We start from the raw sequence: 18,164 nt of genomic DNA on the forward strand, positions 1-18,164 counted from the left end.
ATTATTTATATATTTTAATAAAAATATATTATTTTTTAAAATCTAACTGTAATAAAAATAAATACTTTTATAACACTTTTACAATTTTCAATAACTAATAACAAAAAATATTAAATATTCTAAACTGAACATAATTGAATATATTAAAAACAAAAATAAAATAGAAATGTTCTCAATTGTCATTTTACGTATAAATCGTTAGTCAAATCAGCTAATCGCTAACAGCTAAGCTATCAACACGCTCTAAATATTAATTTATTTTTTTTAAAAGAAAAAATTAAAATTGCCAAGAACATTTAATATATATATAATACTGTGTAAATATTTCGGGTCTGTTTTTTTAATATAAAATAAATAATGCAAGACTCCGATCAAAAAAAAAAAAAATAAAATAAATAGTGCAAGACATGGAACAAACAAACCCTTGATACTTCTGATTACGTTGGGAATGATTATTAAGTATTAATCAGATGAATCTTCGAATGGAATTATGTAGTATTAATTATTTATTTACTAGAAAAAATCTATTATAGGTTAGGTTAAAAACAAATAATATGAAAATTAGGATATTAGTAGAATTTTTTAAGTTAACAGTAATGAGATACAAAAAAAATATATATATAATTGTGAGAATCTGGATATATAATTTGTTCCCTTTGTATTTTTAGATGAAGAAATTTCTTATATTAGATATAAAAATTGTATTGATGATATAAAAAATAATATTTTGTGTTAAATTATTAATTTTTTGTGAGTGAATAATATATATATATTCTTATAATATTAATAGAAAATCATGTCATGAAAACAAATATTGGGTGAAAAAATCTATATTTGCCGTAACATATAAAAAAGTTAAAGTGGGGTGGATTGGAGTTGATTTGATTCGATTATACAAAATGTAGTGTAGGTAGGTAGGTATATGAATACTTCCTCTCACGTTTAATTCAATTCTACCATCCAACCAAACATTTAAAGCAAATAATCAAAGTCCAAAAGGTTTGTTTGGGTTTTACTCCAACTCAAAATTAATATTATTCCGTAGTTTGTAATATTCAGTAGCTTGTCAATATAAATATATTATCTCCAGTTAAATATTCTTTTTATATTGGCTAAATTATTCAGAGAATTTGGATAAAATATAACTAAAAAATATATTAATAAAAATAATTATAATTTATGAAATTTTAATATAATTAAAGTATATAATTATATTTTTTTTTAAAAAAATAACACAATGTGAGACAATCAAAATGAAAAAAAGTTAAAACATTTTATGTGTGACAAAAGAGTATTATATTAAAATATTATTTAAATAAAAATAAAATCAAAATCAATCAAACACAGATAAATACTTTCTTCTACCTGCGCTTCTTAGGGAAATTATTGTTATTATTATTATTAGAATAGATTTATAGTCCAAAATGAGAAGCATTTGTGACAAACAACTAAACTAAACGGCCAGAATTTTGCATATAACGATTTATTAAAAAAACAAAAAACAGACTACAGTGCATTGCTAAAGAGCAAAGGGCAAAAAAAAAAAAAAAAAAAAAAAAAGAAGTAAAATTAGACCTAAGATGAGATGATCAACAACTGCAAATATGAAATATCTGTAAAACTTATGAAGAAAAATATCTGACTTCTCTTGGGCACAAAAACCACAGAGAGCCATTCGAAACCCGACCCACCCGACCCGACACGTAAACAGAGACGAGCATGTACCAAACAAAACGACCGATCGATCAGCGACACAACAAGAAAAATAGACAAAGAAACAGTAGACAAACCCGGGAGGCAGCAGTCCTAGCTCGACATCATGGTGTTGTCGATGGATTGGAGAGCTTGATTGGCATAATAACGAACATCCACATCAGGGTCCTCTGCAAGCTCTGCTAATGCCGGGCGAATTGTATTCTCCACCACCTAAACGTTTCAGATAGCAAAATGGTCAGTATTCTGCAGGAAAAATAAAAATAAAATTATAGAGTTGAAGGATTGAGGGAAACTCACAGACTGGTCGACGATTGGGATCATGGATTGCAGCACCTTTGCAACGTTGAACTTAATGTTGGGCACTCTGCAAAATAGCGCAGAAATTTGTTAAAATTGCTGGAATGGACCAACGACAAGATAGGAAGATGAGTTACCTGTCCTTCGATGCAGTGATGACGACAGGAAGCAATTTGGAACATGTTATCTCGGAGCCCAGTACGGGTGCGAGCAAGGAAATGGCGTGAAGAACAGTCATTCGATACAGGTAGTGTTGATTGTTTATCATTTCCAAAACCTGCACGGAATATGAATCAAAAGATTCGAGAACATTCATGAAGAAAGATTGCCGAAATGAATCGAACCTGAGGAACTATGTGCTGCATTGCCCACTCGGGACCAAATTCTTCTGCCAGACGCTTCAGATTATTAGCTGCAGCATCTCGAATGGAGTAAACCTGTGAAATTTTTTCATAACTGTCGATTTATGCATTCCCTACAAAATTGAAGTTCAAGATATAGATAATTTTCAACGGAAAGTTCAACCTTGTCGAGCAGCCACTGCATGCAAAGTGCACCCAACTTATCATCGAAAAATCCGACGCCCAACTGACTGGCCAATAATGGTATGTATTCTATGATAGCGAGGCGGACTCTCCAGTGTCTATCTTCGGCCAGCTCAACAATGGCTGGTAACAAAGATTGGGAGAGCAGATCGATTCCTATGACCTGCATAGGCCGAGAAGACGAGTTTGTTGAAATGGTTACTGAATGTGGTGGAAATATAAAGGAATGGGATATTTACCTGATTGACTTGGTCGAGCTTGCTAATAATGTTAAGACGAACATCAGGAAATTCATCTTTCAGGAGGGAAAGAAAGATGGGAAGAAGTTGTTCGATTGTTGCATCCTGCATCAATGAGACAAATCCGATATAACCAAAAATAAACACCAAATAGAGCCAATTGGTAGCTGGTCATATATGAAGAATAACCAAAATATCGATAAGTAAGCAATAGTTTTTACCTTCCCCAAAACGGGAGCCATTCCCATTATAACAGATGCCAGAGCAGATCTCACATGTTGTGAAGAATCAGATGCCAATTCCTGCGATCGGTCATCTCCCATCAAATACACAATGAAAACAATAATAGTAATGATATTTTCATACTACCGATACGGGGTAAAAACCAATGGTGCTACCTTGACACATGGGAGAATGTGCTGAATAGAAAGTTCGGGATTAAGAATTTGACAGAATTTTGTCACTTTCCCAGCAGCAGCTATTCGCACTTCTGCTTCATTGTCTCGGAGTAGGCGGACATAAGCAGGAACCAAATCCGTCCTTGAAAAACCAAATGTGAAGGAGTGTAATATTAATATAATTACACGTGAGTATGGGCAACATATCAATTAACTACCTAGTAGGATCAGGTCCCACAGCCTCACAAAGCTCATACAACTGGTTGGCAACCATGTAGCGGACACGCCAAGACTTATCCTGATATACACAACATGTACATACATTACTTGCTAGAATGATATTTAACACAAAGATAACGTCAATGGCATAGTGTTTGTTAGAGTAACCAAAGTTCATTTTATGCCTCAAAATTTGATAAGGTCAGTTTTGTGATTGCAGTTAATAAGCTACGAGGGAAAACATTTAATAAAGGAAATAAGATGCCCAAGAATTGTTCCAATAGTTTAGCACAAAACATATATTAGTCAACATCACATATAATACCAACACATAATTCAACGACACCAGAGTTAAAATCTCAGTCGAGCAAGACAATATGAAGAAAATAGTTATAATGATACAAAGGGACATTTCACAACATTGTTTTTGCAGAGTACCTGTGAAAAGTTTACAATTGCAGGGAGAACATGTGCAACACAATCTTGAGATTCCAGTAACTTTCCAAGTGCAGCACAGCCCTCCACAGCTAGCAAGCGAACAGAATCCTGATCTGAAAACAAAACAAAAATACTAATTAGATCTGCCATCGTACTTTTTGTTGTTTCCTTATCCCACAAAGACATTGTTCAAGATGACAGTAATCAATACTCGTGATTGCCACAAGTAGGAACATAATACATGTTTCAACTGCGGACACATAGTTGTAAATGCTGCATGGTGCATATTTTAAGGGTGTGTTTGTTTGAGGGGTTGGATTTTTTTTCCACTATTCATCCAATTTTTTTTCCCCAAAAACATCAAATCAAACACCTATTGTTCATTATTAGTATTATACTAAAAATCAATTTTACATTCAAAACATCAATCAACACCTATTTATATCACATCATACAACTATTCAAATTCAAAATTTTTACTATTCAAATCCCAACTCAAAATCCAAACCTCCAAACAAACACACCCTAAGTATAACTATATTATTAATATACATAATACACACATATATGCAACAAGTGGAAGAATAAAAGACTCCCCGACGTTCCTTTCAAATAAAAATAAGAAAACAAAAGATATACCCTATAAACCCCTAATACTTTATAACAAAAATGCGCACAGCAAGGCGCGTGCCTTGCTATATAGTGTTAGGTGGATCACCAACAAGTCCCTCCCCTGATTTTTTTGTTTCAAGACTCAATAGCATCCATCATCTTTTTGAGCATTTCTCTGCTTCAGTAAACAAATTTATTCATCCATCTTAGGCATACATTCTAATGAATATCATCTGATCTAAAATGCAAGAAGTAAAAAATATTATATACCATCTCGTGTAAGATCCTCAAACATAGACATGACTTCAGTCTTGAGATGAGCAGGTTCTACAGTGGCAGCAAATTTTCCCAAATTTGTTGCAGCACCTCTTCTAACCATTGGCATATCATCTTGGCACAACTGACTGTACATTTCCCTTAAGTCAGGCTTTAATGAGTCTGGGGCACTTGGATAAAAAATATGAAATAGTCCACACGCTGAGACTCGAGCTGTAAACCATTCACCAACAGCAAGCCTCTGTAATTATGAACAAACCAATACACAGAGTAATTATATAAATGTAATGAAAATTAAAGAGATGGAGGCTTCAATATTAAGAGTGTACATCAATATTGTATCAAAGTCACGGGCAACAAATTCCAAGCATTTTGAACTATAAGCACTAGAATATGCACACTTCATGCTGCATCATAAATATGAAAGTTGATTCTTGTCAAATAAGTAGCATTAGAAAGTGAATGACCAGTGAAACAGCGAGTTCCACACATCCAAAGCAATAGTCAGCATATGATCGTAATACCAGAAATGGAATAAATATGAAGATATCGGTACTATGGTAAGAAAAAAGAAAAAATAGCAATAAATAGAAGAGGAACATAGTAGCACGCATCACAGAATTCTGAAGGGCCACGAATTATCTTATAATGTATGAGCAAACACCTCCTAGACAAAGACAGCAATCTAAATATTTAGAAAACAATGCAAGGCCAAAATGCTTATATTACCTTCACGAGAGGAATAAATGAGTCGACTAAATCACTTTCCCTCATCTGTGACCCAATTTTGCATAGCGATTCCACAGCTTTGTCCCTCACACATGTCTCTTCCATCGTACACAGTGTTTCTAAAGGAGGGAGGAGCACATGTGCATGCTCCGCCCCACCAACATATGGCATGAAGGCGCCTAATTCTTCGGCCATTGCCAGCAGCACCTCATCATCATCATCATTGTTCTCACTAAGAAATGGGATTAACTCCTTGCGTGTCCTCTCCTCCCCAAGCGCACGTGCTATGGTCGATAATTTCCGTATAGAATTCAAGCGTAGCTGAATGTCATCATTCTTTAATTCATCTATCAGTACTGCTATCGGATAGAGCCGCTCGTCCACCATCGCCATTTTCTCAATACTCTTCCCAGCAATACACACTTCATCAACACATTTCAAATAATAAATAAACATAAGCCTCATCTGATTTATATAACAACAGAGAATAACACATACACTTCAGACGCTTAAGAAACCCTTAAATTTTATCCTCATTTTTACCTACAATATATGGCAATCACGCAAGATAAAACCATTTTTTCAGTCCTAAAAAACACAAATCAGGTTCTTTATCATCCTCCACGTACGCGCATACAAAGAGTTGAAGCTATGAAGCGGAAGGGTTCTTAATCGCTTTTAATTTCTTCGACGATAGCAAAATGACAATTTTCTTTTACAGAAAATCAGCGTAGTCACCACGTTCGATTATCAAGAAATTATTGAGATTTCTCATATACTAAAACAGCGAACGAGAAATCGAAATCGAAATCAATCGGCCAAAAAAAGTCAGATCTGGCAATTGCAAAGAATAAAATCCAAAAAAAAAAAAAAAACAGAAACATGATACGATTCAGCATACATTCAACAAAAGAGGAACAAACGAGAGCTACCAGAGGCAACCAATTCCTGCTGGATTCCAATCGGAGGCCGCGAGAGAGCTTCGTGTGTAACCTTGAGGTATTTCCCGACAAGTGCTCTGTTTTTCTTTCCATTCATCAAAAAGCGGAATACTATAAACGCGACTTTACTACGTCGATAAAGTCGTGTTAGATAGTTGTGCCCTTGGGGGCATTTTAGTAATTTGTCATTACTGTAATACTACTAGTACGTCGTCGTTTTTAAAATTGGCGGGACCGCTTTATTTTATTTCTCCCATTTGAGCTCCTCTGCAAAGAGTGCTGCGCACGACGTATTTCCCGGTCTCTAACCTCTCCAATCAATGCCTCCCAAATCCGATAGCAGTGAAGGTAATCGGCTGTATTATGATTTCTAATACGAACACCGATCTTTGATTTCTTGGGAATGGTTTTTTGAAAGTTATCGGTTTGTTTCTGGGTGTTTATTTGCAGGAATCGTGCTCAACTACGTGAATGAGGTAATTAGCATACTAATCTTTCGTGTATGTTCAAGTTTTATAGTCGTTTGGGCAAGGAACCGACTGATTTGTTTATTTTTATTTTTTCAGATAGCTGTTTTTTGTTTTGTTAGATTTAATTGGTTGTAGCTAGTTGGTTGAAGTACCCGTGTAGTAAGATTTCGTTGTTGTTTATAGTGATTCTGGTTATTTTGCGTTTGGAACGACTACCAGTTTCTTCCAGTTTGTGAATTTTCACTTGGATCAAAGGAATTTGTAATATTCTGACTAAAAGGAGAAGATTCTGTCTACTTTCGCTTTGAATCACTAGTAGTTGTTTCTTCCAGTTGGTCTAGAATTTTCACTTAGATAAAAGGAGTTGGTGATGTTGTAATTAAAGGAGAAAGGAATAAATCATGAATAAAATTTATGATGCCTTGAATTGTCTCCTAGGATGCTATAAACCATTCATACCTGGTAATGAAAGGGAGGCCATCTCTCTCCTTTTCTTGGGTGGAGTGGGGTAGCTTTGCCAATGATTCTGAACTATTGACAATTTGTGTGTTGTGTGCAAACATTTAGTCAATAATTGCTCCTTATGGTGATATTGTATGCATTTTTATTGTACATTTGCAGCAGAATAGGCCGTTGAATTCACAAAATGTCGCCGATTCCTTGCAAAAATTCAATCTAAAAAAGGCTGCAGTACAGAAAGCATTGGATAGCCTTGCTGACAGTGGGAAAATATCATTCAAGGAATATGGCAAGCAAAAACTATACCTGGCCAGACAAGATCAGTTCGACATTCCAAATAATGAAGAGCTGAATCAGATGAAGGAAGATAATGCTAAACTGCAAGAGCAGCTCAATGAGCAAAAGAAAGCTATTGGTGATGTTGAAGGAGGTAATATAGTTCAGAAAACGTAGTTTATAACTGCTTTATTTGTTCTAAAGCAGTTCCCATAATTTTACCTCTTGCATTTTCGAATTTCTTCTATCATATAAATGGATCATTTCATTATATTTGTATTCCAAGAATGTGCTGATATGTGAATGTGATTTCCAAATTCAGATTTGCTTCACTAGTCAATCTGATCTGAATGTTTATCATTGTCACAGAGATTAAAGCACTGCAGTCAAACTTAACCCTGGAAGAGATACAAGCCAGACAAACCAAATTGGCAAAGGATGTGAGTGATTTCATGGATGAAGTTATATTATTTATCTTTCTCATAAGCAGCACAAACATCCATAACACTCTACATTTTCAATGATTTACAGACCGAACAGATGGAGGAAAAATTGATCAAATTGAGGCAAGGGGTTACTCTTGTGACCCCTGAAGAGCGGCAGGCAGTGGAGAAAGTTTATGTGGATATGGTAACTCAGTGGAGAAGACGAAAGAGGATGTTCAAAGAAATTTGGGATGCAATAACCGAAAACTCCCCAAAGAATCTAAATGAATTCAAGGTCTTGTGGTATCTTGTAAATCATTTGTTTTGTTACCAAGTAACTAAACTAACCTATCTTTCATAACATGTATATATATGTTACAGGAGGAACTTGGTATTGAGTACGACGAAGAGGTCGGTGTAAGCTTGCAATCTTACAGCGACCTGGTTCAAAATGGAAAGAAGAAGCCCAGGATCAAGTAAGCCTTTTTAACAAGATTCCAACAATAAACATGTTTCAAGACTTACAATCTAATCACTTTAAGCTAATAGTTATTGCCATTTCTTTGTTATTATATGTTCTTCCCTGGCTTCAATCAAATGCAAAACATCTTTCATACTTCAGTTAACTATCTAAAACTCAGCTGGGCAAAAATCATTAGAAATTTCGCATACTTACAAGCAATGAAATAAAAGAACAAGAAGAATCTCATAAGACAGGAAAACCAACCCAAAATAGTTACAGTACCTCCCCACAAATAGTAGTTTGTCATCGTCCATTTGCCCGTAAGGTCCTGACTGACATTGGCCTCCTATTAATGTTTAAACCTTCTGCACTTTGAAATCTTTCCTCAGTGTCAAATCGTGCTGGAGAACATCCAAGTCCTGGCTCGAATGTCAATCCAACTTGAGCCCCGTTCCTCCTGTGGTAAGTCCTAGGTATGGAAAGCTTTTCCTCATCTTCACTATCACTTCCATTAAATGCGAAGTCTTCTTGTTTAAGCTTGCCCTCTTCGTCGGATAATATTTTAACTCCTTTCACATGGTCATCTAGTGAATCCGAGCTTGATCCAGAATACGATCTCTTGAATTCAACCTCTTTGTTCTTTGGCTTAATCTGTTCCATTCCATCTGCATCTTTCAAACTTCTTTCCGGGTGTATTTTCTCAAAATGTAAATTTTCCTTGTGAGCCTCCATTGGATCACGAACTGTTGAAACTTTCTTGGGTCGGAAATTGGGGCTGTTGGGATCATCTGGATCCGTGGACTCGGATCTAGACAGTTCCACAGCTGCCCTGGCAGCTGCTGCTGCATAAGCAGCGGACTCAAATGCTGCCTGAGCTGCATCGGCCACATCTGTGTACCTTCTCCTCAATTTAAATGAACCTGAAAGATCTTCGTCCATTTCCTTCTCATCCAGCTGTATTGGTTTGTTCGCCAATGGATCCGAAGAAACTCTTGAGTGGGATGATGAAGGGCCTGGCCTCTTGCTCTGATCCCATGTCTCATTTTTCTGAAACCAATAATCCCTCAATTTATTGGTGCTTATGCATTGCAGTTAGTTACATATAACTTAACATGACATTCTGGTCGTAGAATCCTTACCATTATCGTACCGGTTAAGGTCTCCATAGGAAGATCAATGTTGTTATCTGTAGCAATCTCCTGGATAGCCTTCAATTTGGTCTCCATGCTCGGAGGCCGAGTCGACAGCTTTTGTATAACCTGTAGGTCATATACTATTGGATTATGAATCCTGATAACAATCTAGAGCCTGGCCCTGGGATAGGGTAATTACTACTTTCTAGTGTATTTTTTGATGTAATTTATTGATTTTAGTATAGTATAGTATAGTATAGTTAAATTTCTATTAGGTAGGCGTAAATCAATTTAGATCGAATTTGGTATTGTTTGAATATAATACAATACACACCTTGGGGCTTACTCCACAATGGTTGCGCAACTGCACGGCCCGAGCTGCGAATTCCTTCCCGAAACGGGAAGTGAATATTGCCCGAATCTCTTGAAGCTCGGGGAACTCCCCACATCGTGTCGATGCAAATATCAGACTCGACACAGCTTCCTTTAACTCTTCAGGACAAATCCTGCCAACAAAACAAGAATTACTACTCTTTCTCTGAAAATTAGTATTATTGCTTAATTACTTCGTTATTGTTATTATAGATAGATTTCTAAGAAAACCAACTTATCCTGCTCGATAAGGCTGATCCTCTCCACCAACAGATGACAATACCCTTCCAATAGAACCAACACATCCAACATATTCTGCTCCTTGATCACTTGCTCAACCTGGTCGGTAGTGAAACGCCCAAACACATCCATCAGTTTAAAATAGATCCCAGAAATTAAAATTAAATTAATTTAAATCAAATTAAGTTTAATGACCCTGAGAAGTGCTCTTTCATGGTGGCCAGTTTTCAAAAGCTCTGCCACGTCGGAGCGGGCGACGGTGCACCGTGCCCGGCGCTGGTTCTTGAGCACCGCCGACCGGGAAACGGCCATGGCCGCCGTGGCCCTGAACTTTGAGGTCTTGAAGCCTCTCCCTAGCAAAGCATCAAGCTTTTTGCCCATAGGATTAGGGAGAATATGAATGACTATTAATTTAATTACTAGGGTAGCACAGAACAGGACAGGATAGATGGGTAGCTGTTAAGCAGAGATAACTGAGTCTGTTATATACGAGGATTGGATTGGATTGTATTGTATTGTTTGTTTAATGCACGTAAGAAGAATTAGAAAATGGCAAGAATTTTGGTTTAATGTTTTTTCCGAATATGACAAAGCGCGTAGGGAATAATTTTCTTCGTGAGGAAGGGAAGGGAAGGGAAGGGAAGTCTAATGGGAAATAAAGATTAATAGCTGTAGTGTGTAGCTGCGTCCGTGGCGATTGACCTGGCAGGTCAAGCGCCGCTGTTACACGCGTCCGCCGGAAACCCCCTGCGTTGGATCTGTGTAATTTTATTTATTTATTTAATTTTTTGTAATTTAGAAATTAGTAGCCGCAGTATATAGGATAAATACAGCTCCGGCTGAACTTAATAATTTACAAAATTACGTAAATATTAGACGAATCATGTATAAAAGATGAACTTAAAATTGACCTAAACTCGAGTTATGACCTTACGGCCCCGAATTGACTTTGATAAACTAGGTGATTCATAAGATGGTTGGTTGGCACACAATAGAGGTCATTTTGAGCTAATTTAGGTTTGTTGTCATTATAATTGTTTTCTGTTTTTATATGATTTATTTTTCGATAAGAACAATATTTTTTAAAATAGAAAATTATCTTAAGTTATTATCTAAAAATAAAAACACATTACTTGTCCTTTTAGATTTATTTAGATAATGTTAAATTGAATATGTATTTAATAGTACTATATTAGTATTCTTCTAAAAAGTTGTAAATAATCTTTACAGAAAAATAGTACATTCACTCTGTCCCTTTTTGTTTGTTGATTTAGTTTTAGCACATTATTTTATATGGTCTATTTTTAATTACTTTTATAGTTTTTTTTATTATTTTTTAATCTTTTAAAATATAAAAAAAAAAAAAAAGGTTTTGTTTGACTTCAAATATTTTTTTAATTATTATTTAGCATTGTATGATTTTTTAATAAAAATATATTATTTAAATAAAATAAACTAGCCTTTTTATGTTTTTTATTTGTATTTTGATGGCCTTGGAGTGAGATTGACTTCATAATTTGTATCTCGTCTGCTCTATTAGTGGGAATATTTATATTTATTTTTATTTTTGAAAAAGAAAAGAAAAAACAATTTACTTAAATTTGTAATGTATGAACAGAGTGATTCTCTCGAGTCTCCTAAGCTTAAAAGTATATTTTATTTTGAGGGTATCTTCGTGGAAAATAAATAATTGATCGAAAACTCCACGTTAGAAAAGTGGCCCCCTTATTATTAATTAAAAAAAAATGTGTGGTAATAAATCAGTATTCTAGTTATATATACCAACAGGCAATAGGCAACAGTCACGATTGGTTAGACTTTTATGACTAACTTTTTGTATACGCCGGAATGAACACGCTGTGACATTTGGAATTGGATGCCTGCCTATATCCTTCAGTCACATATATACATTTTTACATTTCAGGACAAGAATTGATTTAGGTGGAAACGTAATAAACATGAGATCAAGAAAATTCTAGAAACTTATTACAATGCATGTTTAATTTCTATAGTCTTTTTCTTTTTTTTTTATTATTTTTTAATTTTCCTGAGAATGGTGATTTATTGTAAGAGTTTGCATGTATGTATAAATATAGTATTGCACTAAAAATGAAAATGGTTGTTGAGATACTTTAGATATTAGTATATTTATATTTAGATTTGGTCTTAGATTAATTATATTTGAGTCTGTTTTGATGATCAATAAGACAATCTCATTATTTTTCTTCAAAATTTCTAATATCGAAAGTGTGATAGTATAGGTTGTTTGGAAATAAATACTAAGGAATGAAGTAACTGAATAGACCATGTATTGGAATTGGATAGGTTGAGTAGTAGCATATACTATACTATAGTGTAAAGTCTTGTTTGGTGAGCTACCTGTGCTCTTCGATTCCTTTCCCCATTAATACAACAAACCAAATTTTATTAATAGGTAGTGAGTGAGTGAGGATCACAAAAGTGGCAAATATTACTTTGCAGCAGAGCAGACCACACGAAATGTTTGGATGCACTCACTCTTTCTTGGTTTATTTCAAGAATTAATTTAGGAATGAGTATTTGCACAAAATCATCTTGAAATGTGTAGATGATGATGATGATGATAGACCATTTATGAGAGAGAACTAGGGAAGGGAAATATGTTTCTATTGATGATATTGGATTTAGTATTAAAATAATGTATAATAGAATATTTTGTATGATGAAAAAAATGTACTTCTTTTGTCCATTGAAAGGTTGTTATTTTTTATTTTTATTCGTCCCAAAATAAGGTTATCAAGTGAATTACCTACATAACATAATAAATACTCATAGACAATACTAATAAGGATATTTTCGTATTTTTCACTATAATCTATTATAATACTCATATTAAAAAATTTACGTACAAAAAGTAAATGATAACCTTGCACTGGGACGGATAGAATATATATATATTTTTTTTAAATAGTAGAAATATGAGAGTTGAAAACTAAAGAAACAAATCTGTGTTTTGATTCTTTTAGAGTTTGATTTTATAATTTTTTTTTATTATATAATCATAGTGCTATTTTTTAAATATATATATTTATATTGCATTTTACAAAATATTACATTCAAATAACTATTTAAACTAAATACAGTCAAATAAAGTTCCAAAATGACCATTAGTCGTGTTTGGGTGCATATTATTTATGTTATTAGAGACAGCAATTTTAAGAAGAGGGGGCCTACTTGCTTAGAATTATGTACAAGTTTATTGAGTTTGTTCTATTTATGTTTTATTTCAGTTTTTTAATTATGCACCAGCCAATATATAATATCACATATATACATGTCTTTCTTTCATAATGTCAACCATTAGACTCAATTAAATTCCAGAATCAATACTTATAATTTTTAATAAAAATATTATATTAAAATACAATTTAAACTAAAATTTAAATTAAAACTTTAAGTGTAAAGATAATGCTCATGTTTTCACTTTTATGTTCCACTTAGTAGTTTACTAGTGCTTCAAAAAAAAAAAAAAAATTGACAAAAAAATTTGTGTTCTTAGGTTTGAAAGTTGGGTTTGGTGTTGGAAAGGGAAATAATAAATTTTTAATTGAAATGATTATTTAATGTAATATGAATAAATATTGATATAATATTTTAAATATAAAATTATTATTTTTTTGTATGATATAATAAATAAAATATTTTGATTATCTCATTTGAAAAAATCAACATCGTGCTTAATTTTCCAACACATAAAAAAAAAATACAATGAACACATTCTTTTATTTCATATACGAATATGATATGTAATGTTATTTTAACAATCAGTACATATTTATATTATATTAATATAAATAATATATTATCTATAATAATATCTTATGTTATCCTTTAGCACATGATGTGTTGTCAGTACTAATTCAGCATAATAATTGCCGTTGAAAGAAAAAATAAGTTCTTGCTTTGATACTTTTGAAGAAAAACAATAATATATAATGCTTATGTATTGATATTATTCAAACTATTACATAAACAAATATCCAGTCAGAAAGTATATATTTGTTTTTTTGTGTTTAAATTATTATATCAAAATATAATATTAATTAAGAAAAAATATATCTTTATTAATTTTTTATAATAAAATACAATGATTTTTATTAAGTAATTATATAATATAAAAATATTTTTAATGGTACAATGATTAAAAAACAACTATATACTTTATGGTGGACAAAAAAAATATATTTTTATTTAAGATCATATTTAATATTTTCTCCCTCCTTGAAATGATACCTATATGATTGGACATGAATTTTAATAAAAATTAATAAAATAATTATTTTTTCTTTTATAGTAAAAAATACAAATATTGTCCATAGAATATATATATATATATATATATAGAGAGATAGATATATTTTAGACCCATTCAACAAAAATTATTTTTTCTAAAATATAAGATGAATCTGTTTGCTATATAAGAAAACACACCCACGCATAATGAATTGACAAAGAATTCTATGAATCGAAAAGCATTTAAATTTATTTATGCCACTTGGCTTGGCATGGAGAACACAAAATTCAAGAATTTCCATGGCTTTAAATTCAATTTAAGGAAAAGGCCAAACTGGCTTTGAAATGTGGGAGGGAAGAAGCATATGTGATATGGATCCACTTCTTTTAATAACTTGGATAAGCATGCATCTATATCATTTTTATTAAATTGAGAAATAACAACAATAATATTGCTACATCTTACATATATTTTTACTTCAAGAATATATATATATATATTTAATTTCTATGGGTAGGCTTTGTCTTTTCCACCATCTTTTTTTCAAAGGAACCCATAACCATACACCACAATCCAAATAAAAATCATTCATGTCACAAATAGGCATAGAAATTATCGACATTCCGATAATGCCGTGTTTAATAGTATTATTTGATTTCATCTACCTAAAATATATACTTATTTTTTCAATCCAAGAATATTATATTTACATCATATTCAATCCCCATCTTCAATGAAAAATAGTACTAATAATAAATCCAAAATATCATAGGACTATAAAATCCAACATTACTAGACTATGTTATCTTTGCATTTTCACCATATTTTTGTATCGTTTTCACTAAAAATAAAATTATTTTATATATAATTATTAATTTTAGCAAAGTTAACTAATTAGCATTTAATTACTATCTTTATTACTCTATCTTTCTTATTTTCTTTACTTTCTAATTATAATTTCAAAAATATTTTCAAATATCCTTTTATTTTTATTATTTTTTAATAAAATATTTTTTTTTTTTAACATTGGACACAAATATTCTAAATTTACTCGACAAATGGAGAAATAAATTTTGAGGCTTTTGGAATTCAACACTATTTGCTAAATATTTATAACCCTTTTAACTAATGTCACGCACTAACACATTAAAGAGCTTTCCGTTATGTTTCTTTTCTAGTGTTCAAATGAATGAATAATTCAATAGGGCTAAAGCCCACCAAAGAACAATGAGAATGGATATGGTGGTGGCTGTGGAGGACTAGCTTCCTCAATGGCCGCTACTCCTTCAAAAAATCTCCTACAAGCTCCACCAGCCACCACCACAGCACCACCACTTCCGGTGGCAGAGCCCACCGGCGGCGGCGCTGCCGAGCTAGAAACATTTGCATAAGTAATAAGATTTTCTTGTGGGATCATAGACATACCTGCAGTAGTTCCTCTAATGCAACTCAACCCCTCATCGGATTGTGAATTCGGATCAACATCCAAGTTTCCATTAGGCGACGAAATTGGAGTCGATTCCTCCATTGCATTAGCTCGATATTGGCTGTCCCAATTCTTGATTGGTGTACCTGATGACGAAGAATTAGAGGAATCAGTAGCTATTGTGAGTTTAGTCTTCTTGTCAGTGTTTCCGGATGTTAGAGTTCTGATCCTTTCTTTCTCCAGCATTAGCCATGGCAGAATGCTTGGATCCTCGACAACTTTGCGTAAGAATGTCACCATTTGTTGGGGTCTTCGGTCCGTTTCCTCCAGCCTTTTGTTCATGCTCTCCAGTTCTTGTTCTAAACTCTTCTGCTCTGCTTTCAACTTTGCAATCTCCATCATCAGGGTATGATCACCTTCTTCATCTTCCTGTTTGGTTAGTGATGCCCGGCAGGTATTGATCGGGTGTTTCCTTCTTGATATTTTGGTAAGAAGTTGCATCTGCCCCCGGAGGAAGTGCTCGTTTGCGAACTCCCACTTATCCGGATCAACCTTTCGGAATCCCTGTTGCAAGTTAAAGGTAAATCATCATATAGTGTAATTCTGTAGTGAAACCAGTAATCCACAAAGATGCAGATGCATGCCATCGTTGTATATTAAGCATTTCAGATTTGGAAATACTGGATCAATGACTTCAATAGATGTAGAATAATCTAAAAGGTGAAACTGGCTTTCTTGATTGTTAATGTTTTAAGGATCGAAAATGGAACCTGTAGATGGTTGAAGGACAAGAACTAACATAAAACATTTTGCTAAAAAACAGCATATCTCTGAGGTTTGTTAAGAATCAGTTCAAAAAAGTAAGCAGCAGGAAGCATTCCAATTTCCTTCCTAGGCATTTTCTTTTCCATTACATGAAAAAGAAAACATAGAAATGCTGGTTATTGATTCCGTGTTATAGCTATTAGTTAGACTGAACTCTCTGCAAACAGTTCTTACAGGCTGTGGAGAACAATGATGAACAGAGGCATAGGCGATTGAACTAATACCTTCTGCACATGCACTTTTACTCGCTTAAATTCAAGTATACAGCAGAACACGAATCAATTAACTCTTCATCTTCAGCAAGACAAACAGCTTAAACATAGATTATATTCAAAACAGCAACCAGTCTCTAAAATTAAAAAATAAAAATCATCGCAGCGAATTGTATCCAGTATCCACACAACAAAACAGTCCTACGGAAGCTGTAACTAATGCATATAAGTCAAACAAGTTCTAAGCTCCTCATAATCGTAACACCACCAGAATCGAATCAACTCGAATTGAGCTAAATCAAATCAGAACTCACATAAGTATTTAGCTGCCGCACGAAGCTCGAGAAGTTTTTGTGCTTAAAGTAAACCGGCAAAATCCTCTCCGCAAATTCCAACGGCTCCACAACAACAAAGCTATTGCTCGCCTTCCCCCAGGCGAGGAGCGCATTCGTCGACGGATCATTCACCATTTGGTAAGTCTTCATCACAAACGGCGCTACTACCTCACCGTAGCTGCAGCAGCTATTACCTTCATTCACCGCTCTCACCTCCATTCCATGCACCGCAAATCCGATTTCGCCCCTCTGCATCTCCTCAAACCTCCTCGCCGCCGGAAAAAGGTAGAGACAGGCGAGAGAAACCACAGTAAGAATTTGGCAATTAATGGCGACGGCCAAAGTACAGCGCTACATACGGATTCGGTGAGGGTCAAGTAACTTTTTCGAGAGGATCATGGACTCCAGGACCCGAACAAATCTAAAGCGTTGGCGGTGCTGGATGCGGTGAGGACTCGCTCCAGGAATGAGGTCCGGGACTCCCAATAAATCATACACGTTGAACTTAATTTCACATGGGTCACGAGATGGGCCCCACATGAACCGATTTACTTGTGAAGATATTTTCGGGGAAATTTGGAACGCACGCGCCGGGGGTATTTATTTAATTATAGTAAGTGGTGCCTTTTTAGGAAGGTCGACGTGGCGGATTCTGATTGGAAGACTCGAAAAGTAGTGTCTACTGTTCCCACATAGGTACATTTATTTACACCTGATTATTTGGATGGATCCGAACCGTTGGTTATGTTGGCCCACAGAGAATGAATGGCGGAGATTGATTGTAAATGAACTCTCCTTGGCTCTTGCTTGGTGATGAAGTGACACTTGATGGTACTAGTCATTAT

At 34.0% G+C, this 18,164-nt stretch overlaps 4 protein-coding genes across 6 annotated transcripts; 1 reads left to right on the forward strand and 3 right to left on the reverse strand.

The window, feature by feature from the left end:
- Positions 1–1,449: 1,449 nt before the first annotated feature.
- Positions 1,450–7,563, reverse strand: LOC127264144 (serine/threonine-protein phosphatase 2A 65 kDa regulatory subunit A beta isoform-like). Of its 3 annotated transcripts, none has more exons than XM_051293567.1 (13): positions 7,340–7,563; positions 5,470–5,891; positions 4,735–4,981; positions 3,853–3,965; positions 3,414–3,493; positions 3,196–3,337; positions 3,019–3,099; positions 2,798–2,902; positions 2,539–2,721; positions 2,358–2,450; positions 2,151–2,290; positions 2,014–2,080; positions 1,450–1,926 (listed from the first exon to the last, which is right to left on the reverse strand). In XM_051293567.1, the coding sequence occupies exons 1-13, from the start codon at positions 7,359–7,361 to the stop codon at positions 1,807–1,809; spliced, it is 1,815 nt and encodes a 604-aa protein (XP_051149524.1). In that variant the 5' UTR covers positions 7,362–7,563; the 3' UTR covers positions 1,450–1,806. The 3 variants fall into 3 exon arrangements, with proteins under 3 accessions (XP_051149524.1, XP_051149523.1, XP_051149522.1); XM_051293566.1 differs by lacking the exon at positions 7,340–7,563 and adding an exon at positions 6,402–6,543; XM_051293565.1 differs by lacking the exon at positions 7,340–7,563 and adding an exon at positions 6,371–6,518.
- On the forward strand, positions 6,551–8,661 carry LOC127264146 (homologous-pairing protein 2 homolog). Its single transcript, XM_051293570.1, has 6 exons — positions 6,551–6,758; positions 6,861–6,886; positions 7,502–7,769; positions 7,985–8,055; positions 8,147–8,335; positions 8,422–8,661. Exons 1-6 carry the CDS (start codon positions 6,731–6,733, stop codon positions 8,518–8,520), a joined length of 681 nt encoding a protein of 226 aa, XP_051149527.1. The 5' UTR covers positions 6,551–6,730; the 3' UTR covers positions 8,521–8,661.
- A 1-nt stretch (position 8,662) lies between these two features.
- LOC127264145 (uncharacterized) lies at positions 8,663–10,864 on the reverse strand. Its single transcript, XM_051293569.1, has 5 exons — positions 10,444–10,864; positions 10,244–10,347; positions 9,971–10,142; positions 9,643–9,762; positions 8,663–9,550 (listed from the first exon to the last, which is right to left on the reverse strand). The coding sequence occupies exons 1-5, from the start codon at positions 10,627–10,629 to the stop codon at positions 8,807–8,809; spliced, it is 1,326 nt and encodes a 441-aa protein (XP_051149526.1). The 5' UTR covers positions 10,630–10,864; the 3' UTR covers positions 8,663–8,806.
- Positions 10,865–15,483: 4,619 nt separating this feature from the next.
- Positions 15,484–17,670, reverse strand: LOC127264147 (heat stress transcription factor C-1-like). The gene is made up of 2 exons (XM_051293571.1): positions 17,299–17,670; positions 15,484–16,511 (listed from the first exon to the last, which is right to left on the reverse strand). The coding sequence occupies exons 1-2, from the start codon at positions 17,572–17,574 to the stop codon at positions 15,729–15,731; spliced, it is 1,059 nt and encodes a 352-aa protein (XP_051149528.1). The 5' UTR covers positions 17,575–17,670; the 3' UTR covers positions 15,484–15,728.
- Positions 17,671–18,164: the final 494 nt, after the last annotated feature.

Source organism: Andrographis paniculata, unplaced genomic scaffold (assembly GCF_009805555.1).
Source record: "Andrographis paniculata isolate CXL003 unplaced genomic scaffold, ASM980555v1 Contig69END, whole genome shotgun sequence".
Lineage (NCBI taxonomy): Eukaryota > Viridiplantae > Streptophyta > Magnoliopsida > Lamiales > Acanthaceae > Andrographis > Andrographis paniculata.